Consider the following 18,018-nt stretch of genomic DNA (forward strand, 5'->3'; position numbering starts at 1 on the left):
AGTAATTGCCTATGGGTAGTGGGAACAGGCTATGGGAAGGAATGGAACAGGAAACTTTTGTTTACAGTTATATATTTAACAGCACTTTAAAAAAAATCTAAATGTATTTAAGAAAAATAGGAATTATATTAAAAATTTATTTTAAAAAAGTTGTCAAGTGAATAAAATAAAAAACAAACGTCAACACGGTCAATAACTTGTGAACTTTCTTGGTAGGAGTACTGAACTTCCTAACTCTTTTTACAGACTCTCTCCTAAACTCTGCCCATCTCTGAGCCACCTCACCTGTCTCTTCCATCATCTGGGTCAAATGCTCCGTTGTCACACAGCTACTGCTGATCTCTGAAGGTTGAGATGTCAGTCAGGCCTTTCCCACTCTAAACAGAGGGGTTAAGATAGGGTGCACGTCTAGCAATTCCAGGGTCCACTCTATCTCAGGACTCCCCAGCTTCCAGGGAAGGTCTCAGATCAGGAGGTCTCCTTCCATGATAGATACCTGCTCTTCACGGTTCTTTATCCTCACATCACAGATCTGTCTTATCTTTGTGGAGCCAGGACCTGTGGGCTTATGATATAAATCCAATTTACCTGATGTCTTCTCACTGGATCCCTATGGGAACCAGCCTCCAAGATGGCCCCCAATGATCGTTGTCTTCTGGTGTTCATGTCTTTCATACACCCCTCCCACACTGAATAGAGTTGACCTGTATAACCAATAGGATCTTGCAGAAATGACAGTGTGTGACTTCCAAGGTTAGGTCATAAAAGATATCGTGATTTCTGTCTTGCACATTTTTGAATCACGCACTTTGAAGGAAGCCAGCCACCATGCCATGAAGACACTCAACAAGCCTTAGGAAGAGGCTTGTGCCAGCAGCCAACACCAATTTGCCAGCCATCTTGGAAGTAAATCCTCCAGTCCCCATTAGCCTTCTGATGACTGCAGCCCTGCCAGCAATTGACTGCAACTTCATGAAATATCTGAGCCAGAATACCCAGCTAAGTCACTCTCCACTCCCCAAAAACTGAGATAATAAATGTTTATTGCTGTTTAATATATGTTTATTGTTGTTTAAGCCACTAAATTTTGAGGTACCTTATTACACAGTAATAGATAATTAATACAGTCCCAAACAATTAGCTTCCTTGCTTGTAATTCACAGTCCCTGGAGTCACTGACCAGAGATGCTGAGACAGCAGGAGTCTGGAAGAAAACTCAAAGACTCAGCAACTCAGGTTGAACCAATAGAAACACCAAGAGTCTAGAAACAAAGTGAATACAATAGTGATGTTCACATAATATCTGCTCCTCAAATATCTTTTGTGAGCATAAAGGTGTAGGCCTGATGCAGTGACAGATATAAAGCTGAGTCAAAAAACATTCAGATTTTCAGCAACCCCAGATTTGGTGTGAAAGAGAGGTGCATTAAAAGTCCAGCTATTCCATTTCCTATCTATCTTGACAATTGGAATAAACGAGAGTTGTAACATAGAACTCCCATACTCGTCATTTGAAATGAGAATTATACTCATGTCACAGTGACATTGTCACATGACATTAATTTATCATCTATGATGAAAAAAATGATACACAAGAGAGTAGACTAATCCTTACTCTGAATGACAGAAAAGAAATAATAAAACAGAAAACATTCAATTATAATAAATTTTGAGAAGTGTTATGCTTGGGATATACTCCTACTGTCCCTCACACAGTTTCTATTTTTTTCGAATGGCAATTATCACTAACAAATTATATTTTATCATGCATATTGTCTTTCCACCCCCTCATATAAAATACATGAAAACAAGGATTTATTTTTGTCTTTTTGCCACTGATAGTAGGTGATCAAAAAATATGTTGATAAACTGGTATAGCCACTAGGGAAAACAGTATGGCAGTCAAAAAATTAAGAACAGAATTACTATATGATCCATAAATTCCACTTGTGGATATATACCTAAAAGAACTGAAAGCAAGGACTCGAACAGGTATTTGTACACACGTTTGTAGCAGCATTATTTGCAATAGTCAAAAGAAACAAACAATCCAATTGTCCACTGACAGATAAATGGATAAACAAAATGTGGTATATACAATCAATGAAATATTATTCAGCCTTAACAAAGAAGAAAATTCTGACACATGCTTTAACATGGATGAACCTTGAGGACATTATGCTACGTTAAATAAACCAGTCACAAAAGGACAAATACTGTAAGATCTGGTACACAGAGTACATAATGAGGTAAAGTCAAATTCATAGGGACAGAAAGTAGAATGGTGGTTGTCTGGAACTGGGGGACTGAAGGAATGGGGAGTTATTGTTTAATGGGTACAGTTTCTGTTTTGCAAGATAACAAGAGTTCTATGGATAAACAGATGGTGATGGTGGCACAGCCATGATGGATGTAATGCCACTGAACTGAACACTTAAAAATGGTTGGTAAAATGGTAAAATTTTTGTGTATTTTTTTTGCCTTTATTGAGGTATATCTGATACACAAAAAAACTGCACAAATCTAATGTATATGTCCTGAACAGTTTGGACATATGCATACATCTGTTAATACCAATACCATAACCAAGGTACTAAACATATCCATCACCTCCAAAAACTTCCTTGTGTCTTGTGGTTGTTTTCCAGTAAGAACAGCTAACATGAGATCTACTCTCAACGTATTTCAAAGTGCATAATACCACTCTGTTAACATAGGTACTATGTTGTACAGGGCTCTAGAACTTATTCATCTTACATAACAGAAACTTTGTACCCATTGGAAAACAATTCCCCATTTCCCTCTCTCCCAGCCCCTGGCAACCACCATTCTACTCTCTGCTTCTTTGAGTCTGATTATTTTCAATACCTCATGTAAAAGAATCATGTAGTATTTGTCTTGTAACTGACTTATTTCATTTAGCATAATGTCCTAAAGGTTCATCCACGTTGTCACAAATGGCAGGATTTCCTTCTTTCTTAAGGCTGAGTAATATTCCACTGTACATATATGCCACGTTTTCTCTACCCACTCATCTGTTAATCGATAGATGTTTCCATATCTTGGCTCTTGTGACTATTGTTGCAATGAACATAGGGGTACAGGTATTATGATAGCAAATTTTATGTCATGTGTTATGTTATCTCTATTTTACCACAATTAAAAAAATACACACGCACAGAGTGTACCCTTGAACAACACGGGTTTGAACAGTGTGGGTCCACTTACAGGCAGATTTTTTTTTCAGTAAATACATACTACAGTACTACTACACGATCTGAGGTTGGTTGAATCTGCAGCTGCAGAACCTAGGATACAGAGGGCCAACTGTAAAGTTCTACTTAGATTTTTGACTGCAAGGGGTGGGGAGGAAATCGGACCCCCACGTTGTTCAAAGGTCAGCTGTACATATTGAGCAAATGAATAAATACTAATTTGGGGTAATTAAAATTAGAAGAAAGCAAAATATCAGATAAGAATAACATAGAAATGGGTGGGTAGTTTGGAGTTCAAGTGTTCTAAAATCATTTAAGTTTGGGTTTTGTTAAACATGCATGTTAAAAATTCAAGGATAAGAGGGCTTCGCTGGTGGCACAGTGGTTAAGAATCCGCCTGACAATGCAGGGGACACGGGTTCGAGCCCTGGTCCAGGAAGATCCCACATGTTGCAGAGCAACTAGGCCCATGCACTACAACTACTGAGCCTGCGCTCTAGAGCCCACGAGCCAAAACTACTGAAGCCCGCACGCCCTAGAGCCCGTTCTCTGAGACAAGAGAAGCCACTGCAATGAGAAGCCCGCGCACCACAACAAAGAGTAGCCCCCGCTCACCACAATTAGAGAAAGCCCACGCGCAGCAACAAAGGCCCAACGCAGCCAAAAATTAATTAATTAATTAATTAATTTTTAAAAATTCAAGGATAAGAAACCAAAGCATTGGAGAAAGAAATGGGGATAAGGTAAACCTGCACAATAAAGAAGAAGGCATAATAGAAGATAAAACAAATTTTTATCAGCAATCACAATAAATGTAAATGAATTAAACTCACCTATTAAAATAAGTCAAACAGGATAAAAAGGGGAAAAGCCCAGAAATATGCTCTTAACAAGAGACAGACCTGAAGTATAAAGACATAAAGGGAAGGGTTTGTAAAATGAAATTCCTGTAAAATACAATAACAAAACATGAAAAGCAATATTATCAGACAAAAGAGAACATGGACCAAAAGACATTCACCAGGATAAAGAGGCATGTTTCTTAATGTCGTAGATTGGAATCTGGGTCCCAATGTTTCACCCCCTTCTAAGAGGATTACACATTCACACTTTTTGCCATTTAACTTTGCCTTGCCCTCTGACTGGGTGTAATTAATGTTACACTTAGGCACCTGAATAGCTCGGGCTAACCTAATATTAGTATACTTGGGAGCAGAGGTTTTTAAGGGTGTTTATATGAGCCGTCTTGCACTCTGGTGATCTACCAGGAGAAGAACACGTCCTGGTAACCACTGTCCTTTTAGCCTGAGCTGCTGAAAGAACACATGTGGAGCAGGTCTGAATCTATTCTGCAGTCCAGCCACCCAGGCAAGCCCAGCCTAGATAAGCTGAACACAGAACCTGCAAACCTGTGAACAAGAGAATAAATGCTTGCTGTTTCATGCCACTGAGTTTAAGAGTGGTTTGTTAGGCAGCATTATTATGATCACAATAACTAATACATATAATAAAAGAAGACATAGGAAGATGAAATAATAAACCTGGAAAAGATCACCAAGGGAAACTGGAGAGCAACAGAACCGGGCCAAGAACTGCTGGGGGGAAAAAAGGGCAGCAAAGGGGACTAAGAAAGAGTAGCCAGTGGGGAGGAAAGACCACGTGAAACCAAATACAGAAATGTTTTTCAAGCGGTTACCAATTATGCCAAAGGCTACACAAAAGTCAAATGAGGTAAGACAAGAACCACTACACATATCACAATTGCAAACACCTCCACACTCACACACACTGCACATCTACCTGACAATCACAGACAACACCACACACGTTATCATAAATCACAATTACAAACATCACCATGACACAAATATCCCATCACAATTACTCCACCACACTCAACACAACCACACCCCCATCACTGTCGCATCATCACAATCACACACACACACAGGATCACAACCCCACAGACCATCATAATTACACACACACTAACTCTCCACCAGTTTCTTGTTCTAACAACTCCAGCCACGCTCCAGGAGCGTACTCCCACCCCGAGCACTCTGCCACTACTCCAGACCCTCTGGGCCTCCTTAAAGGCTCCGCCCCGTCAGCGGCGCGCGCTGGTTCAGCCCAGATTGCTTGAGGCCCTCCTTCAAGTCCCGCTCCGGGGACGCGGTAGCGTCACCTGCCGGAAACGCCCGAGTGCGCATCTAGCGCGCAGTTTCTGGGAGGCTGGGTGAAGGTGACACGCAATACGGCCCAGGCCAAGTGCCGGTAATGCCGAACCAACTCTCCGCGACCGCCTCCCAACGGAAGTTCCACTACACAACACCTCCCAGAAGCCCTCGCGGCCCGACCCAACTTCCGGCCAGGACGGAGCAGGGGTTTCCTGTGTGAGGGAGGCTGGTGAGCTCGGTCTGTTCTGGTGGCTGAGCCCAAGCGTGCCGAGGTACCGCGAACTGCAACTCTGAGACCTGGCTAAACTCTGAGATTTGCAGGAGCACTCATTTCGGGTGGACCCAGCGAGGGCGCTGAGAGGAATCGGCCGTGGGGCTCGCTGTGGACCACATTTCCCAGAGGGCCCGGCGGCCCGTTGTTTTTCTCGCGGGAACTCGAACTTTTCATCACGCCTGGCGGGAGCGTTAGATCCTTGAGGTGAGATCGTGGGCCCCTGGGGGAAGTGGTTCAGCTCTGCAAGTTCGGACCCCCGGGGACCTGAAAGGCCTAAGTTGAGGAGACCGGAGGCCGATATGGAGCTCGGTACTTCGGCCTGTGCGGGCGGAGCGGCGTGAGAAGGGGGAGGTTATGCGACCCGTGTGCAGATATAGGATGCCTGTCATTGTGGAATTGTGACTGTGTTCCCCTATGGTGGTGTGTGCTTGTGACCCCGCGACACTGGGGTACCTGCGACTGTGCGAGTGTATGTATTCCGTGTTGAATTTGCGATTGTATCTGTGATACCATGTTCGGCTCTGTGTGCGGATGTGGAGTGCGTGTTCCCTTGTTTTAAGAATGACTGCTTAAGGTATGTGGCACTGTGTGTATGGGTATGAGGCTCCTGTCAGCTGTGCGATTGTTACTCCAGACCTCTGTCCTTAGGAAATCTCTGTGAGGTTTGGTTAGATTAGTGACCTCAACAGCAGTAACCTCAGCTTTCTCCTGAGACACTGGGATTGGACGGGACGCCCCATTCCTCTGATCTCATTCCCTTTATGTGCTGGGGGATGGGGAATGGGCTGACCTGTGACCTGACCAGTTTGAGCAACAAGAAAAACCTGGCGTCTTACGATGACTTTCTACTTTCCAAGTTCTATCCTTCTCCAGGTGAGGCACAGAAGAGAAGGAAACAATGCATGCTGAACTTCTACAAGCAGTTTTCAGGGTATGTTGGGGTTTCCTCTTTTCTTTCGTTCTTCTGAAAGTTAATGCTTAATAAAGATGCCGTTTGATTATAGGTTCCTATAATTTTCCCACTGGAGAAAAGGATAGTTGAGCGTGCACAATAACTCCCATATACCTAATGTTTACTTATTTGGAAAATAGCTCCACTTCTGTTTGCCATGTTTTCTTCTTTTTATTTTTATATTTTATTTTTTTAATTTTTTTAGATTTTCTTTTGATGTGGACCATATTCAAAGTCTTTATTGAATTTGTTACAATATTGCTTCTGTTTTATGCTATGGTTTTTTTTTTTTTTTTTTTTTCTTTTTGCGGTATGCGGGCTTCTCACTGTTGTGGCCTCTCCCGTTGCGGAGCACAGGCTCCGGATGCGCAGGCCCAGCGGCCATGGCTCACGGGCCCAGCCGCTCCGCGGCATATGGGATCCTCCCAGACCGGGGCACGAACCCGTATCCCCTGCATCGGCAGGCGGACTCTCAACCACTGCGCCACCAGGGAGGCCCTATGCTATGGTTTTTTTGGCTGCAAGGCATGTGGCATCCCAGCTTCCCCACCAGGGGTCGAACCTGCACCCCCTACGCTGGAAGGCGAAGTCCCAACCACTGGACCGCTAGGGAAGTCCCAAGTTTTCTTCTTTTTAAATGCAATATTTATTATGACTTTAAAATAAAAGCATGATTATTTTAGAGATTTTAAAAACACAGATTACCAAGAAAAATGAAATGAGACCACTCAAATAACTAGTGTTAATATTTTGGTGTATTTTCATTATTTTTCCAAAATCAGATTATGCTTCATTTACCATTTTATATCCTACATTTTCCCTAAAAAGTATCATTCTCCTGTGTTGTCAAATGATCTTTGTAAATACCATTTTTCAAAGATACACTTTTTTTGTGAATGAGTTATGGTTTATTCGTCCGTCAGATGAGTTGTGTCAGACATGAAATCTTTAAACACTTATTTAAAATATTTATTTGTACAAACACACATATACATAGATGCACATAGGTTTGAGTTGCGATTTCCATGATTAATAATGAGATTGAACACCACTTTATATGTTTATTGGTTATCAGGGCTTCTTCTTTTGTGACACACCTGTTGAAATCTTTTATTTTGCTCTTGGATTATCTTTTTTTTAATATATAAATTATTTGTTTTATATTTGGCTCCGTTGGGTCTTCGTTGCTGCGCACAGGCTTTCTCTAGTTGTGGAGAGCTGCTCTTCGTTGTGGTGCACGGGCTTCTCATTGCAGTGGCTTCTCTTTGTTGCAGAGCACGGACTTCTCATTGCAGTGGCTTCTCTTTGTTGCAGAGCACGGACTCTAGGCGGGCAGGCTTCAGTAGTTGTGGCATGCGGGCTCAGTAATAGTGGCTTGCGGGCTCTGGAGCTCAGGCCTCAGTAATTGTGGCGCACGGGCTTAGTTGCTCCGTGGCATGTGGGATCTTTCCGGACCAGGAACGTGTGTCCCCTGCATTGGCAGGCGGATTCTTAACCACTGCGCCACCAGGGAAGTCCCTGGATTATCTCTTATTGATTCATGGGAATTCTTTATATTTTCTGGCTATGGATCCTTTATTGATTATATTTTTCTACTATCTGGATTGTTTTATCACTTCCCTTAAGGTAGTTTTATGAATAATATCTGAATTTATTTTATTCTCTATTTTTTTATTTTTGGCTGCGTTGAGTCTTTATTGCGGTGCGCGGCTTCTCACTGCCGTGACTTCTCTCATTGCAGAGCACGGGCTCTAGGCACGCGGGCTTCAGTAGTTAACAGCGCGGGCTCTAGGGCACACAGGCTTTGGTAGTTGTGGTGCACAGGCTCAGTAGTTGTGGTGCACAGGCTTAGTTGCTCTGCAGCATGTGGGATCTTCCTGGACCAGGGCTCGAACCGTGTCTACTGCATTGGCAGGCAGGTTCTTAACCACTGCACCACCAGGGAAGTCCCCCTAATTTTTTATCAAATTTTTTTCCCTTGGTGGTATCTTTTTGTATCTTATTTAGGAAATCCTTCCCTGTCCCAAGGTTATGTAAATATTCTATATTTATATTTAAAGCAATAATCCCGTTTATTTACTTAACCTATTTTTAATTATTCTAGCTCCTCATTTGAGGTAATTTGACTTTTCTTCCTCTGGCTGTTTTTAAGACTTTCACTCTGTGTTTGGCTTTCTGTAACTCAAGTATGATGTGCCTAAATGTGCATTTCTTTTTATTTATCTGCTTGGAATTTGTTAAGGGTTTTTAAATGTGTGGATAGGCGTTCAGGAATATCCTCAGCCATCTTCAAAGATTGCCCTGCCTCATATTCTCTCTCTTCTTCTTAGGTTCTAATTATACATAAGTTATAATTTCTCTCCTTTTTTTTGGTCTCTTACTCTCTTTTTGGTTTTTAGAGTTAATACTTGTAGCTAAAATCAAAGCAATATTAGGCAAAAGAACTTTGCCTTGTTTCAGGACACGAGTGGAGGGCATGGCAGGTAGCAAGAGTTTTGGGGTTCTTCCTCTAACTGGTAGAAAAAAATATCTTTATTCAGTTATGTTTCAACACTTCTAATCTTGGGGAGCTCACTAAATCATAAGGCTCTCAGTTCACTTTATGATTCTCATATCTGAAAATCAGAGTGTACCAAGGCAGAGGACTCAGAATAGAGATGGTGTTTTCTGAAGGTATAAATTGGGAGCTGAAACTAAATTTGGAACTCTCAATTTTAAAAATGTGTGTTTGGTACAGAGGCAAAGAAAATCAGGATGAGAATCAGTCTCCCCAAGTCTGTTCAGTTTAAGACCTTTCTATCTGAATTTCTTCAGAAAAGGGCTGAGTCTTTCTAATCCATTCTCCTGTGCCGAAGCCCAAACAGAGCATCTGGTTCCCCTCCCCCATCAACCTCTAATTACACTCGCCATCTCTGTAATGAAGATTATTGCCCAATATTAATGGGAGTAACTCTAGGGAGGTAGTATACTGTAGTGGAAAATAAATTTTAAAAGGAATAAAATGAATTTTGTTCTTAGAAGCTAACCTAATGTTTAATCTGGAAATATCTGAAACATTCCAGGTAAAATCAGAAAAAGACAAGGGTATACAGCATTACCAATGTTATGTAACATTGTTCTGTAGGTATTAACCAAAGCACTTAGACAAGAGGAAAAATTAGGTTAAAAATTAGAAAAGAGAGTGTAAGATTATTACTTTCTGCAGATGCTATGACTGTGTACCTGGAAAATCAAATCAACTTATAACCAACACTTTGAAATAAGCAGGACTCCATAGGGAGCAAGCAAAAGAATTTTTTTCCCCCTGTAATTTCCACTCTCAACTCTATGGCTAATGTTTTTGTTGCTCTGAATAAAAGCTTGTATAGTCCCTATAATTGTTTTGATCACTCTTTGGCATTCTTTGGTTATTTTCAGTCACAAGATCAGCCTCATTTTACTAATTACAACCTGTAGTTGAGTATAATAATGTGCAAATTTCATTTAAAGCCTTTTCTCTAAGCTCAGGCTTGCTTCAGGCTAGAAGCTTACAGTGTGAAAAGGGGGACCTACTAAGCTGCTTTGTTTCTTTAAACTGAACTCCTCTTTTCTTTGCTCAGTAGTCAGTTTCTTTACTATAGTCCTCTATCCTCCTGTTCTAGGTGTTGCTCTCTAGGTCTGCTCTCTAGGTCTAGATATTGTTCGGGGACTTGCCTTTTACAATTATTCTGGACTTTGTTTACCATTCTCATGTTAGTTTTCTAGTTTCAGAATATAATACCTTTCATTTTCTTAATTTACTCTCTAGTTTTGATGAAACACTTAGGCCATTAACTTCCTAAGAAAAGCTAGACAGGAGATAATTTAACATTCATTCTCTGTGGTTCTACAATTGTCTTTTTTTTTTTTTTTTGCCACACCACATGACTTGTGGGATCTTAGTTCCCCAACCGGTGATCGAACCCACGCCCCCTGCATTGGAAGTGTGGAGTCTTAACCACTGGATTGCCAGGGAAGTCCCTAGAATTGTCTTGATTTAATCGTCACATTAACTTGGTATTTAATCTTTCTTTTTTTTTTAATGGGTTTTAAAAATTGTTTTATTTGGGAAAAGTGCGTCTTACAAGAGGGCAGCTGCAAAATACAGAGACGTCTGCGACAATTACTTGTTTTTGCTTAAAGTGAAAGAATGAGTGGTATCCAAGGAATCAAAGCAGTAGGTGGACAAATCAGGAGCATCTCCAAGTTATTTTCAGGAAGTAGAACAACAAAATGCAAAGCCATAATTTCCGATCAAGGAATTCTTCTAAGAATTTAGCTTATCTTGTGGATTACCACCCCTCTGTCCCCTTTTAGTGGAAAAGCATGACTTACTATTGCAAACCAATTTTGGTATTTAATCTTGCTTCTTATATAATCTTCATACTAGCTTTGGCTGTGTGTGGAATTCTCAGCCAGAATTTGTTGTCTTTTGTAATATTAAAGGAATCACTTCATTTTCTTGTTTTAAATGGTGCTGTTGAGAAATCCATTGCCATTCTGATTCCTGAACATTTTTATGTGATCCACAGAAGCTTTTAGAAAGTTCTGTTTTTCCCTGATATTCTGAAATTTTACTCCAAAATATATCATAAGGTTTTTTTTTTTTTTTTTAAGTCCATTACATTTTTCCCTCTCTTGGGGCTTAAAGGGAACATGGGAAGGAATTCTCATTTATGCAGACTTTACTGTGGCCAGGCACTGAACTGCATGCTTGCTATTTCATCTCATTGGAAAAGTCCACTCTGTTTGCACATTCCTAGACATACCCCTCTGTATGTAGGAGATATGTCTTGACTTACATTGATTTAATTGATTCCAGCTCCTTCAATTTGATTAATAATCTCTGTCCTTTTATGTAGAGCCTTCTACCACCTCATCTACTATCATCTTTTTCTTCTCTCTTTCCATTGTGAAAGCATGTTTGTTGTTTCAGGGGTCAGTGATGTTCAGGGATGTGTCTATAAACTTCTCTCAGGAGGAATGGGAGTGCCTGGACTCTGGTCAGATGAATTTATACAAAGAAGTGATGTTGGAGAATTTCAGTAACCTGGTTTCAGTGGGTAAGGATAACTATCCCCCCAAATTCAGAGTCTGCCCTTGGGAATGTCTCCTTTCTCCATTGTGAATTACTCATTTCAAGTAACCAGTGAAATTTCTGCACTCTGTTCCCCAAGGAATGGTTGAGTTGGAATGGAATGGAAGAGTTGGAAATGGGCAGCTCCACTGGGCTGTGGCTAAAGCTTCATCTTCATCTTTCTCTGGTCCTTCCCTATAGGGGCATCTCTTTCTTGATCACCAAGGGACCGGATCTGATTTCTGGGACACCAACAGCATAACCATGTCCCATGTCTTTTCTTGTGATCAGGACTTTCCAGTTCTAAGCCAACTGTGATCTCCTTATTGGAACAAGGAAAAGAGCCCTGGATGGTTGACAGAGAGCTGACGAGAGGCCTTTGTTCAGGTAAGTGAGAGGTGATTTGTTTAATTCTGACAGTTTTTATGTGGAGCCTTTAGGGTTTTCTATGTCATTTTCAAATAGGGACAATTTTACCTTCTAAGTTTGTTGAGAGTTTTTAATCATGAAAGGATACTGAATTTTATGAAATGCTTCTCATCTATTGAGATGATTGTGTGATTTTTATCCTTTATTCTGTTAATGTGGTATATCACATTGATTTTTGTATGTTGAACCATCTTTGCATCCTAGGGATAAATCATAGTTGGTCATGATGTATGATGTTGAGAATTTTTGCATTTATATCCATCAGGGATATTGGCCTGATGAATATAAATGCAAATTTTCTTTTTTATGACTTCCTTGTCTGGGTTTGGTCTGAGGGTAATTCTGGCTTCATAAAATGAGTTTGGAAGTCTTCCCTGCTCTTCAGTTTTTTTGGAAGAGTTTGAGAAGGATTGGCATAATGTGTGGTAGAATTCACTAGTGAACCTCCCAACAAACAAGAGCCTAGGCTTTTTATTACTAATTCAGTCTCCTTACTAGTTATAGACTTTCTATTTAGACTTTCTGTTTCTTCATGACTTTCTATTTCTTCATGATTCAGTCTTGGTAGGTTGTATGTTTCTAGGAATTTTTCCATTTCCTCCAGTTTATCCAGTTTCTTGGTGTATAATTGTTCATAGTATTCTCTTATGATAGTTTTTATTTCTGTGACATCAGTTATAATGTCTCTTTTATTTCTGATTTTATTTGAGTCTCCTCTCTTTTTCTTAATCTAGCTAAAAGTTTGTCAATTTATCTTTTCAGTAAACCAACTATTAGTTCCATTGATCTTTTCTGTTGTTTTTCTATTCTCTATTTCATTTATCTCTGCCCTAATCTTTATTATTTCCTTCCTTCTGCTAACTTTGGGTTTAGTTTGTTCCTTGAAATGTAAAGTTAGGTTGTATATTTGCGATTCTTTTTCAATGTAGGAACTATAAAATTCCCTCTTCATACTGCTTTTTCTGCATCCCATACGTGTTTCTGTTTGTCTAAAGATATTCTCTAATTCTTTGGGCCATTGGTTGTTCAAAAGTGTGTTTTTAATTTCCACATATTTGTGAATTTTCCAGTTTTCCTTTTGCTGTTGATTTCTAGTTTTGTTCCAGTGTAGTCAGAAAAGATACTTGATATAATTTCCGTCTTAACTTTCTTAAGCCTTATTTTGTGAACTAACGTGTGATCTATCCTAGGGACTGTTCCATGTATACTTGATAAGAATATATTCTGCTGCTGTTGAATGGAATATTCTGTATATGTCATTTAGGTTCATTTGCCCTATGGTATTGTTCAAGTCACTTTTCTTTCTTGATTTACTCTCTGATTGTTCTATCTGTTATTGAAAGTAGGCTATTGAAGTGTCCTGCTGTTGTATTTTTGTCTATGTCTCCCTTTAGTTTTGACAATGTTTGCTTAATATACTTAAGTGCTCTTATATTGGGTGCAGGTATGTTTATAATTGTTATAGCTTCCTGGTGAATTGACTGTTTTATCATTGTATAATATCCTTGTTTGTTTCTTGTGACAGCTTTAGCTTAAAGCCTGTTTTAGCTTAGTCTATTTTATCTGATGTAAGTATAGTCACCCTTGCTCTCTTTAGGTTACCATTTGCATGGATTATCTTTTTCCATCCCTTCACTTTCAGCCATTATCTGTGTTCTTAAATCTAAAGTGGGTCTCTGGAGGACATCATATAATTGGATATTGTTGTTTTCTCCATTCAGCCAGTCTCTTTTGATTTGAGAGTTTAATCCATTTACATTTAAAGTTATTATTGAAGGATTTACTATTGCCATTTTGTTCATTGTTTTCTGTTCTTTTTGTAGTTCTTTTGTCCTGCTTTTCCTCTCTTGCTGCCTTCCTTTTGTTTCTTTGATTTTTTTCTATTGATATGCTTTGAATCCTTTTTATTTTTCTTTTCTGTAATCTCTATAAGGTATCTTCTTTGTGGTTATCATTGGGCTTTCAAAAATATAACAGTATGTTTTAAGTTGATAACAATTTAACTTCAATCACATACAAAAACACTTTTACTTCTCACTACCCACACTTTGTGTTATTGACATTGTACTCTTCTGGTACATAGATATGTTCACCAACCAGGAAGCTTCCCCCAATCCTTGCCAAGTTTTTTACTGGGGGTGTCATTATGTGGGGAGTGGTGACCAGTCCCATCCCTTGAAACTAAGGGTCCATTGTGAATCACCTCTTTATCATAAATTCAGGTATGATCAAAAGGCACTTGTTGTGAATAACAAAAGACAGTCTAGTGGTTTTTGAAGTTCCAGTGGTTTTTGAAGCTCTGTGCCAGGAACTGGAAACAAAGACCAGATGTATTTTTTGTATCACAAGTATGTATATTTTCTGTTAATTCTTTCTTCTCAGTTCAGTACCTATGCCCACAGCTATGCTGGATGTTCCTGAGTCCACATTTTCTCTGGTTCCATTTTTCTAGATTTCTAGTTTTCTGTGAGAATGAAAAACTATAATCATCCTGTCCTGTGGGATGGGGAGGAGATACAGTCTTTGAATTCATCCTTCAGCTTTTACTGTTCTCTGCACTCCACTATTAGAAGTGCCTGATGCCTCCAATTCTTGTGCATTTGTAGGGATTTGCACCATGAATCAGTACTGTGGAATTTACCCACTGTTGGCTCAATTTGATATTCTCCAGTCTGCAGTCACTTATCACTCATCCATTGGCTTTCTAGTTTCCAAGTTTTATTGCTGCTGTTTCTTCTCTAGTATCTTTTGTCCTAGTGGGGTTTTCCTTTCCCCTTGTTAAGCTTTTATTATAATTTTCCTGTGGATTCATGAACAAGAATTGGTAAACTTACATATACTGTCTGCCATTTTTGACAGAAATTATGCCCCCCTTTTATTAAAAATACAATTGACCCTCATTACTCACAGATTATTTATGAATTCACTTACTCACTAAGATTTATTTGTAAGCCCCAAATCAATACTTACAGTGCTTTCATGGTAATTAGCAGACATATGCAGAGTGGCAGAAAATGTTGACATGGAGTTCCTATTTTCTCACAGAGAATGTTTCATTCTTATTCTCTTCTTTCTAACACTCCAGCTTCCTCCCTTCTTAGTAACTGCCATGACTTGAAGATTCCATTTCTCTTTCCCAGCATCAGCATCACAGAATTCCAAGGCAAACTATTTTCAGTGAATCCCCAACATATATGAGGCTCTATTCACAGAAGAAAGTTACGTGTCTGCCATTCTCACCAGTTTCATTCAGCACCCTAGACTTGTTGAGGGCTGTCCCCCAGTGTGAATTTGCCAACAATATACCCTTTGCTTAGAGTTGCTGACCTTCCCCCACTCCCATTTATACATTTCAACACATTTATTCCTCAGTAGTCCTGTAGGTATGACAGTTATCCACAAATAACAAAACATATAGTATGACGCTCTGTGTGTGAGTATATGCTTATATAAATGTATATATGATTAGAATCACTGTATAATGTGGAGGATGGCCCTGAACAGTGTGGATTCATTGAAGTTGCAGGTGATTCTGATCCACACCAAGATTATAGAGGTCATCTATTTCCCTAATTACCCTCTTCAGCTTCCTCTGTTGCTTCTCCTTAATGTCTGTACTTTTCTTATCAATTTTACAAATTGCCTAGTCATATTTGAGAACTGTCTAAGCATTTACTTTCCCAAATATTTTCAGCTTAATCTTTGCATTTCTTTTTCAGAAGTTTAACCTTTCCCAGCATAGGAAAAATGAGTGTATGCATTTTTATTTTCTTCCAGATCTGGAATCCATGTGTGAGACCAAGTTACTCTCTCTAAAGAAGAGACATTTTAGTCAAGTGATGTTTACCCATGAAGACATACCCACTTTTATTCAGCCCACGTTTCTTATTCCACATCAAAAAACTATTAATGAAGAGAAGCCCTGTGAATGTAAAATATGTGGAAAGGCCTTTAATCAAAACTCACACTTTGTTCAACATCAGAGAATTCATTCTGCTGAAAAAAACTACGAATGTAAGGAGTGTGGGAAATCCTTTAGTCGTGGCTCACTTGTTGCTCGACATCAGAGGATTCACACTGGTGAAAAACCCTATGAGTGTAAAGAATGTGGCAAGGCTTTTAGTTGTAGTTCATATTTTTCTCAACATCAGAGGATTCACACTGGTGAGAAACCCTATGAATGTAAGGAATGTGGAAAAGCCTTTAATTATTGCTCAAACCTTAATGATCATCAGAGAATTCACACTGGTGAAAAACCCTATGAATGTAAAGTATGTGGAAAAGCCTTTACTAAGAGTTCACAACTTTTTCCACATCTGAGAATTCATACCGGTGAGAAACCATATGAATGTAAGGAATGTGGGAAAGCCTTTACTCAACATTCAAGGCTTATTCAACACCACAGGATGCATACTGGTGAGAAACCTTATAAGTGTAAGGAATGTGAGAAGGCCTTTAGTAGCGCCTCAACACTTACTAACCATCACAGAATTCATGCCGGCAAGAAACTCTATGAATGTAAAGAATGTGGAAAGGCCTTTATTCAGAGCTCAGAACTTATTCAACATCAGAGAATTCATACAGATGAAAAACCATATGAATGTAATGAATGTGGAAAGGCGTTTAATAAAGGCTCAAACCTTACTCGACATCAAAGAATTCACACTGGTGAGAAACCTTATGACTGCAAGGAATGTGGAAAGGCCTTTGGTAGTCGCTCTGACCTTATCCGCCATGAAGGAATTCATATTGGATAAATGATAGGCCCTTATGACTGTAAGGAGTGTGGAAAGGCCTTTGGTAGTCTCTCTGACCTCATCCACCATGAAGGAATTCATAATGGATAAATGATAGGCCCTTTTGATAACCTTTATAATAATATTTTTTAAAACAGGTAATGCAAAAAGTAAACAAAAAATCCCAGATAATGCATGATCAAAGTTCCTCTCTGTAGTAGTTTTCTTTTTTTTTTTTTTTTTTTTTTTTTCTTTTTGCGGTATGCGGGCCTCTCACTGTTGTGGCCTCTCCCGTTGCGGAGCACAGGCTCCGGACGCGCAGGCCCAGCGGCCATGGCTCACGGGCCCAGCCGCTCCGCGGCATATGGGATCCTCCCAGACCGGGGCACGAACCCGCATCCCCTGCATCGGCAGGCGGACTCTCAACCACTGCGCCACCAGGGAGGCCCTCTGTAGTAGTTTTCTAGGGCTACTATAACAAAGTACCAAGTACCACAAAACTAGGTGGCTTAAAACAACAGAAACTTATTCTCTCAGTTTTTGAGCCTTGAAACCCACAATCAAAGTTGTTGGCAAGGTTGGTTCCTTCTGGGGCTCCGAGGAAGAATCTGTTCCATGCCCTTCTCCTAGCTTCTTACAACAGCAATTTTTGACATACCTTGGCTTGTAGACGCATTGCTCCAACCTCTGCCTCCATCTCCACACTGTGTTCTCTCTGTGTCTCTTCTCTCACATGGACACTGGTCATATTGCATTAGGGCTCATCCTAAGGACCTCATCTTAACTTGATTATATGTGCAAAGACCTTATTTCCATGTAAGATCACATTCACAGATACCAGGTGTTAGGACCTCAGCATATTTCAACCCATTACACTCTGTTAACACTATTTTTTCTAATGTATTTGTAATTTTATACATAAAGTTAATCAAATGTATTTTAAAATGTGAATTCAAGGTCTAAATTGAACTCCCTTTTCCCCAAAAAAAGATTCTATCCCAAAACTACTTATTCCATAATTCCTTCGCAATTATTCTCTGTTTTGGTTATGTAGTTTGTATTAACTTATGTTTTAGGGCCGTCTTTTCTATATCTGTGGCCTACAGAATTACTGCACTGTAAATTGTGTTACATAGGCTA

At 39.7% G+C, this 18,018-nt stretch overlaps 2 protein-coding genes across 11 annotated transcripts in view; one reads left to right on the forward strand and one right to left on the reverse strand.

Annotated features, from left to right (window-relative positions):
- The window catches only part of ZNF568 (zinc finger protein 568), a 44,697-nt gene extending 39,181 nt beyond the window's left edge, over nt 1-5,516 (reverse strand). Inside the window, exons 1-4 of one of the 2 annotated variants that reach the window (XM_082607967.1) lie at nt 5,266-5,516; nt 4,049-4,117; nt 497-565; nt 286-377 (exon numbers count right to left, since the gene is read on the reverse strand). In XM_082607967.1, the coding sequence (XP_082464093.1) occupies nt 286-301 (16 nt within the window). In that variant the 5' untranslated portion in view covers nt 302-377; nt 497-565; nt 4,049-4,117; nt 5,266-5,516. Of the gene's footprint in view, nt 1-285; nt 566-4,048; nt 4,118-5,265 lie in introns of both variants that reach the window. The other variant, XM_082607966.1, reaches the window with a different exon arrangement.
- A 78-nt stretch (nt 5,517-5,594) lies between these two features.
- On the forward strand, nt 5,595-17,110 carry ZNF829 (zinc finger protein 829). Of its 9 annotated transcripts, none has more exons than XM_082608004.1 (5): nt 5,595-5,975; nt 6,524-6,597; nt 11,573-11,699; nt 12,005-12,100; nt 15,920-17,110. In XM_082608004.1, exons 2-5 carry the CDS (start codon nt 6,565-6,567, stop codon nt 16,897-16,899), a joined length of 1,236 nt encoding a protein of 411 aa, XP_082464130.1. In that variant the 5' UTR covers nt 5,595-5,975; nt 6,524-6,564; the 3' UTR covers nt 16,900-17,110. The 9 variants fall into 9 exon arrangements, with proteins under 9 accessions (XP_082464130.1, XP_082464132.1, XP_082464131.1 ...); XM_082608006.1 differs by having other exon boundaries at nt 6,540-6,597; XM_082608005.1 differs by having other exon boundaries at nt 5,595-5,870.
- Nucleotides 17,111-18,018: the final 908 nt, after the last annotated feature.

Source organism: Mesoplodon mirus (assembly GCF_964341445.2).
Source record: "Mesoplodon mirus genome assembly, chromosome: 19".
NCBI classification, from domain to species: Eukaryota; Metazoa; Chordata; class Mammalia; order Artiodactyla; family Ziphiidae; genus Mesoplodon; species Mesoplodon mirus.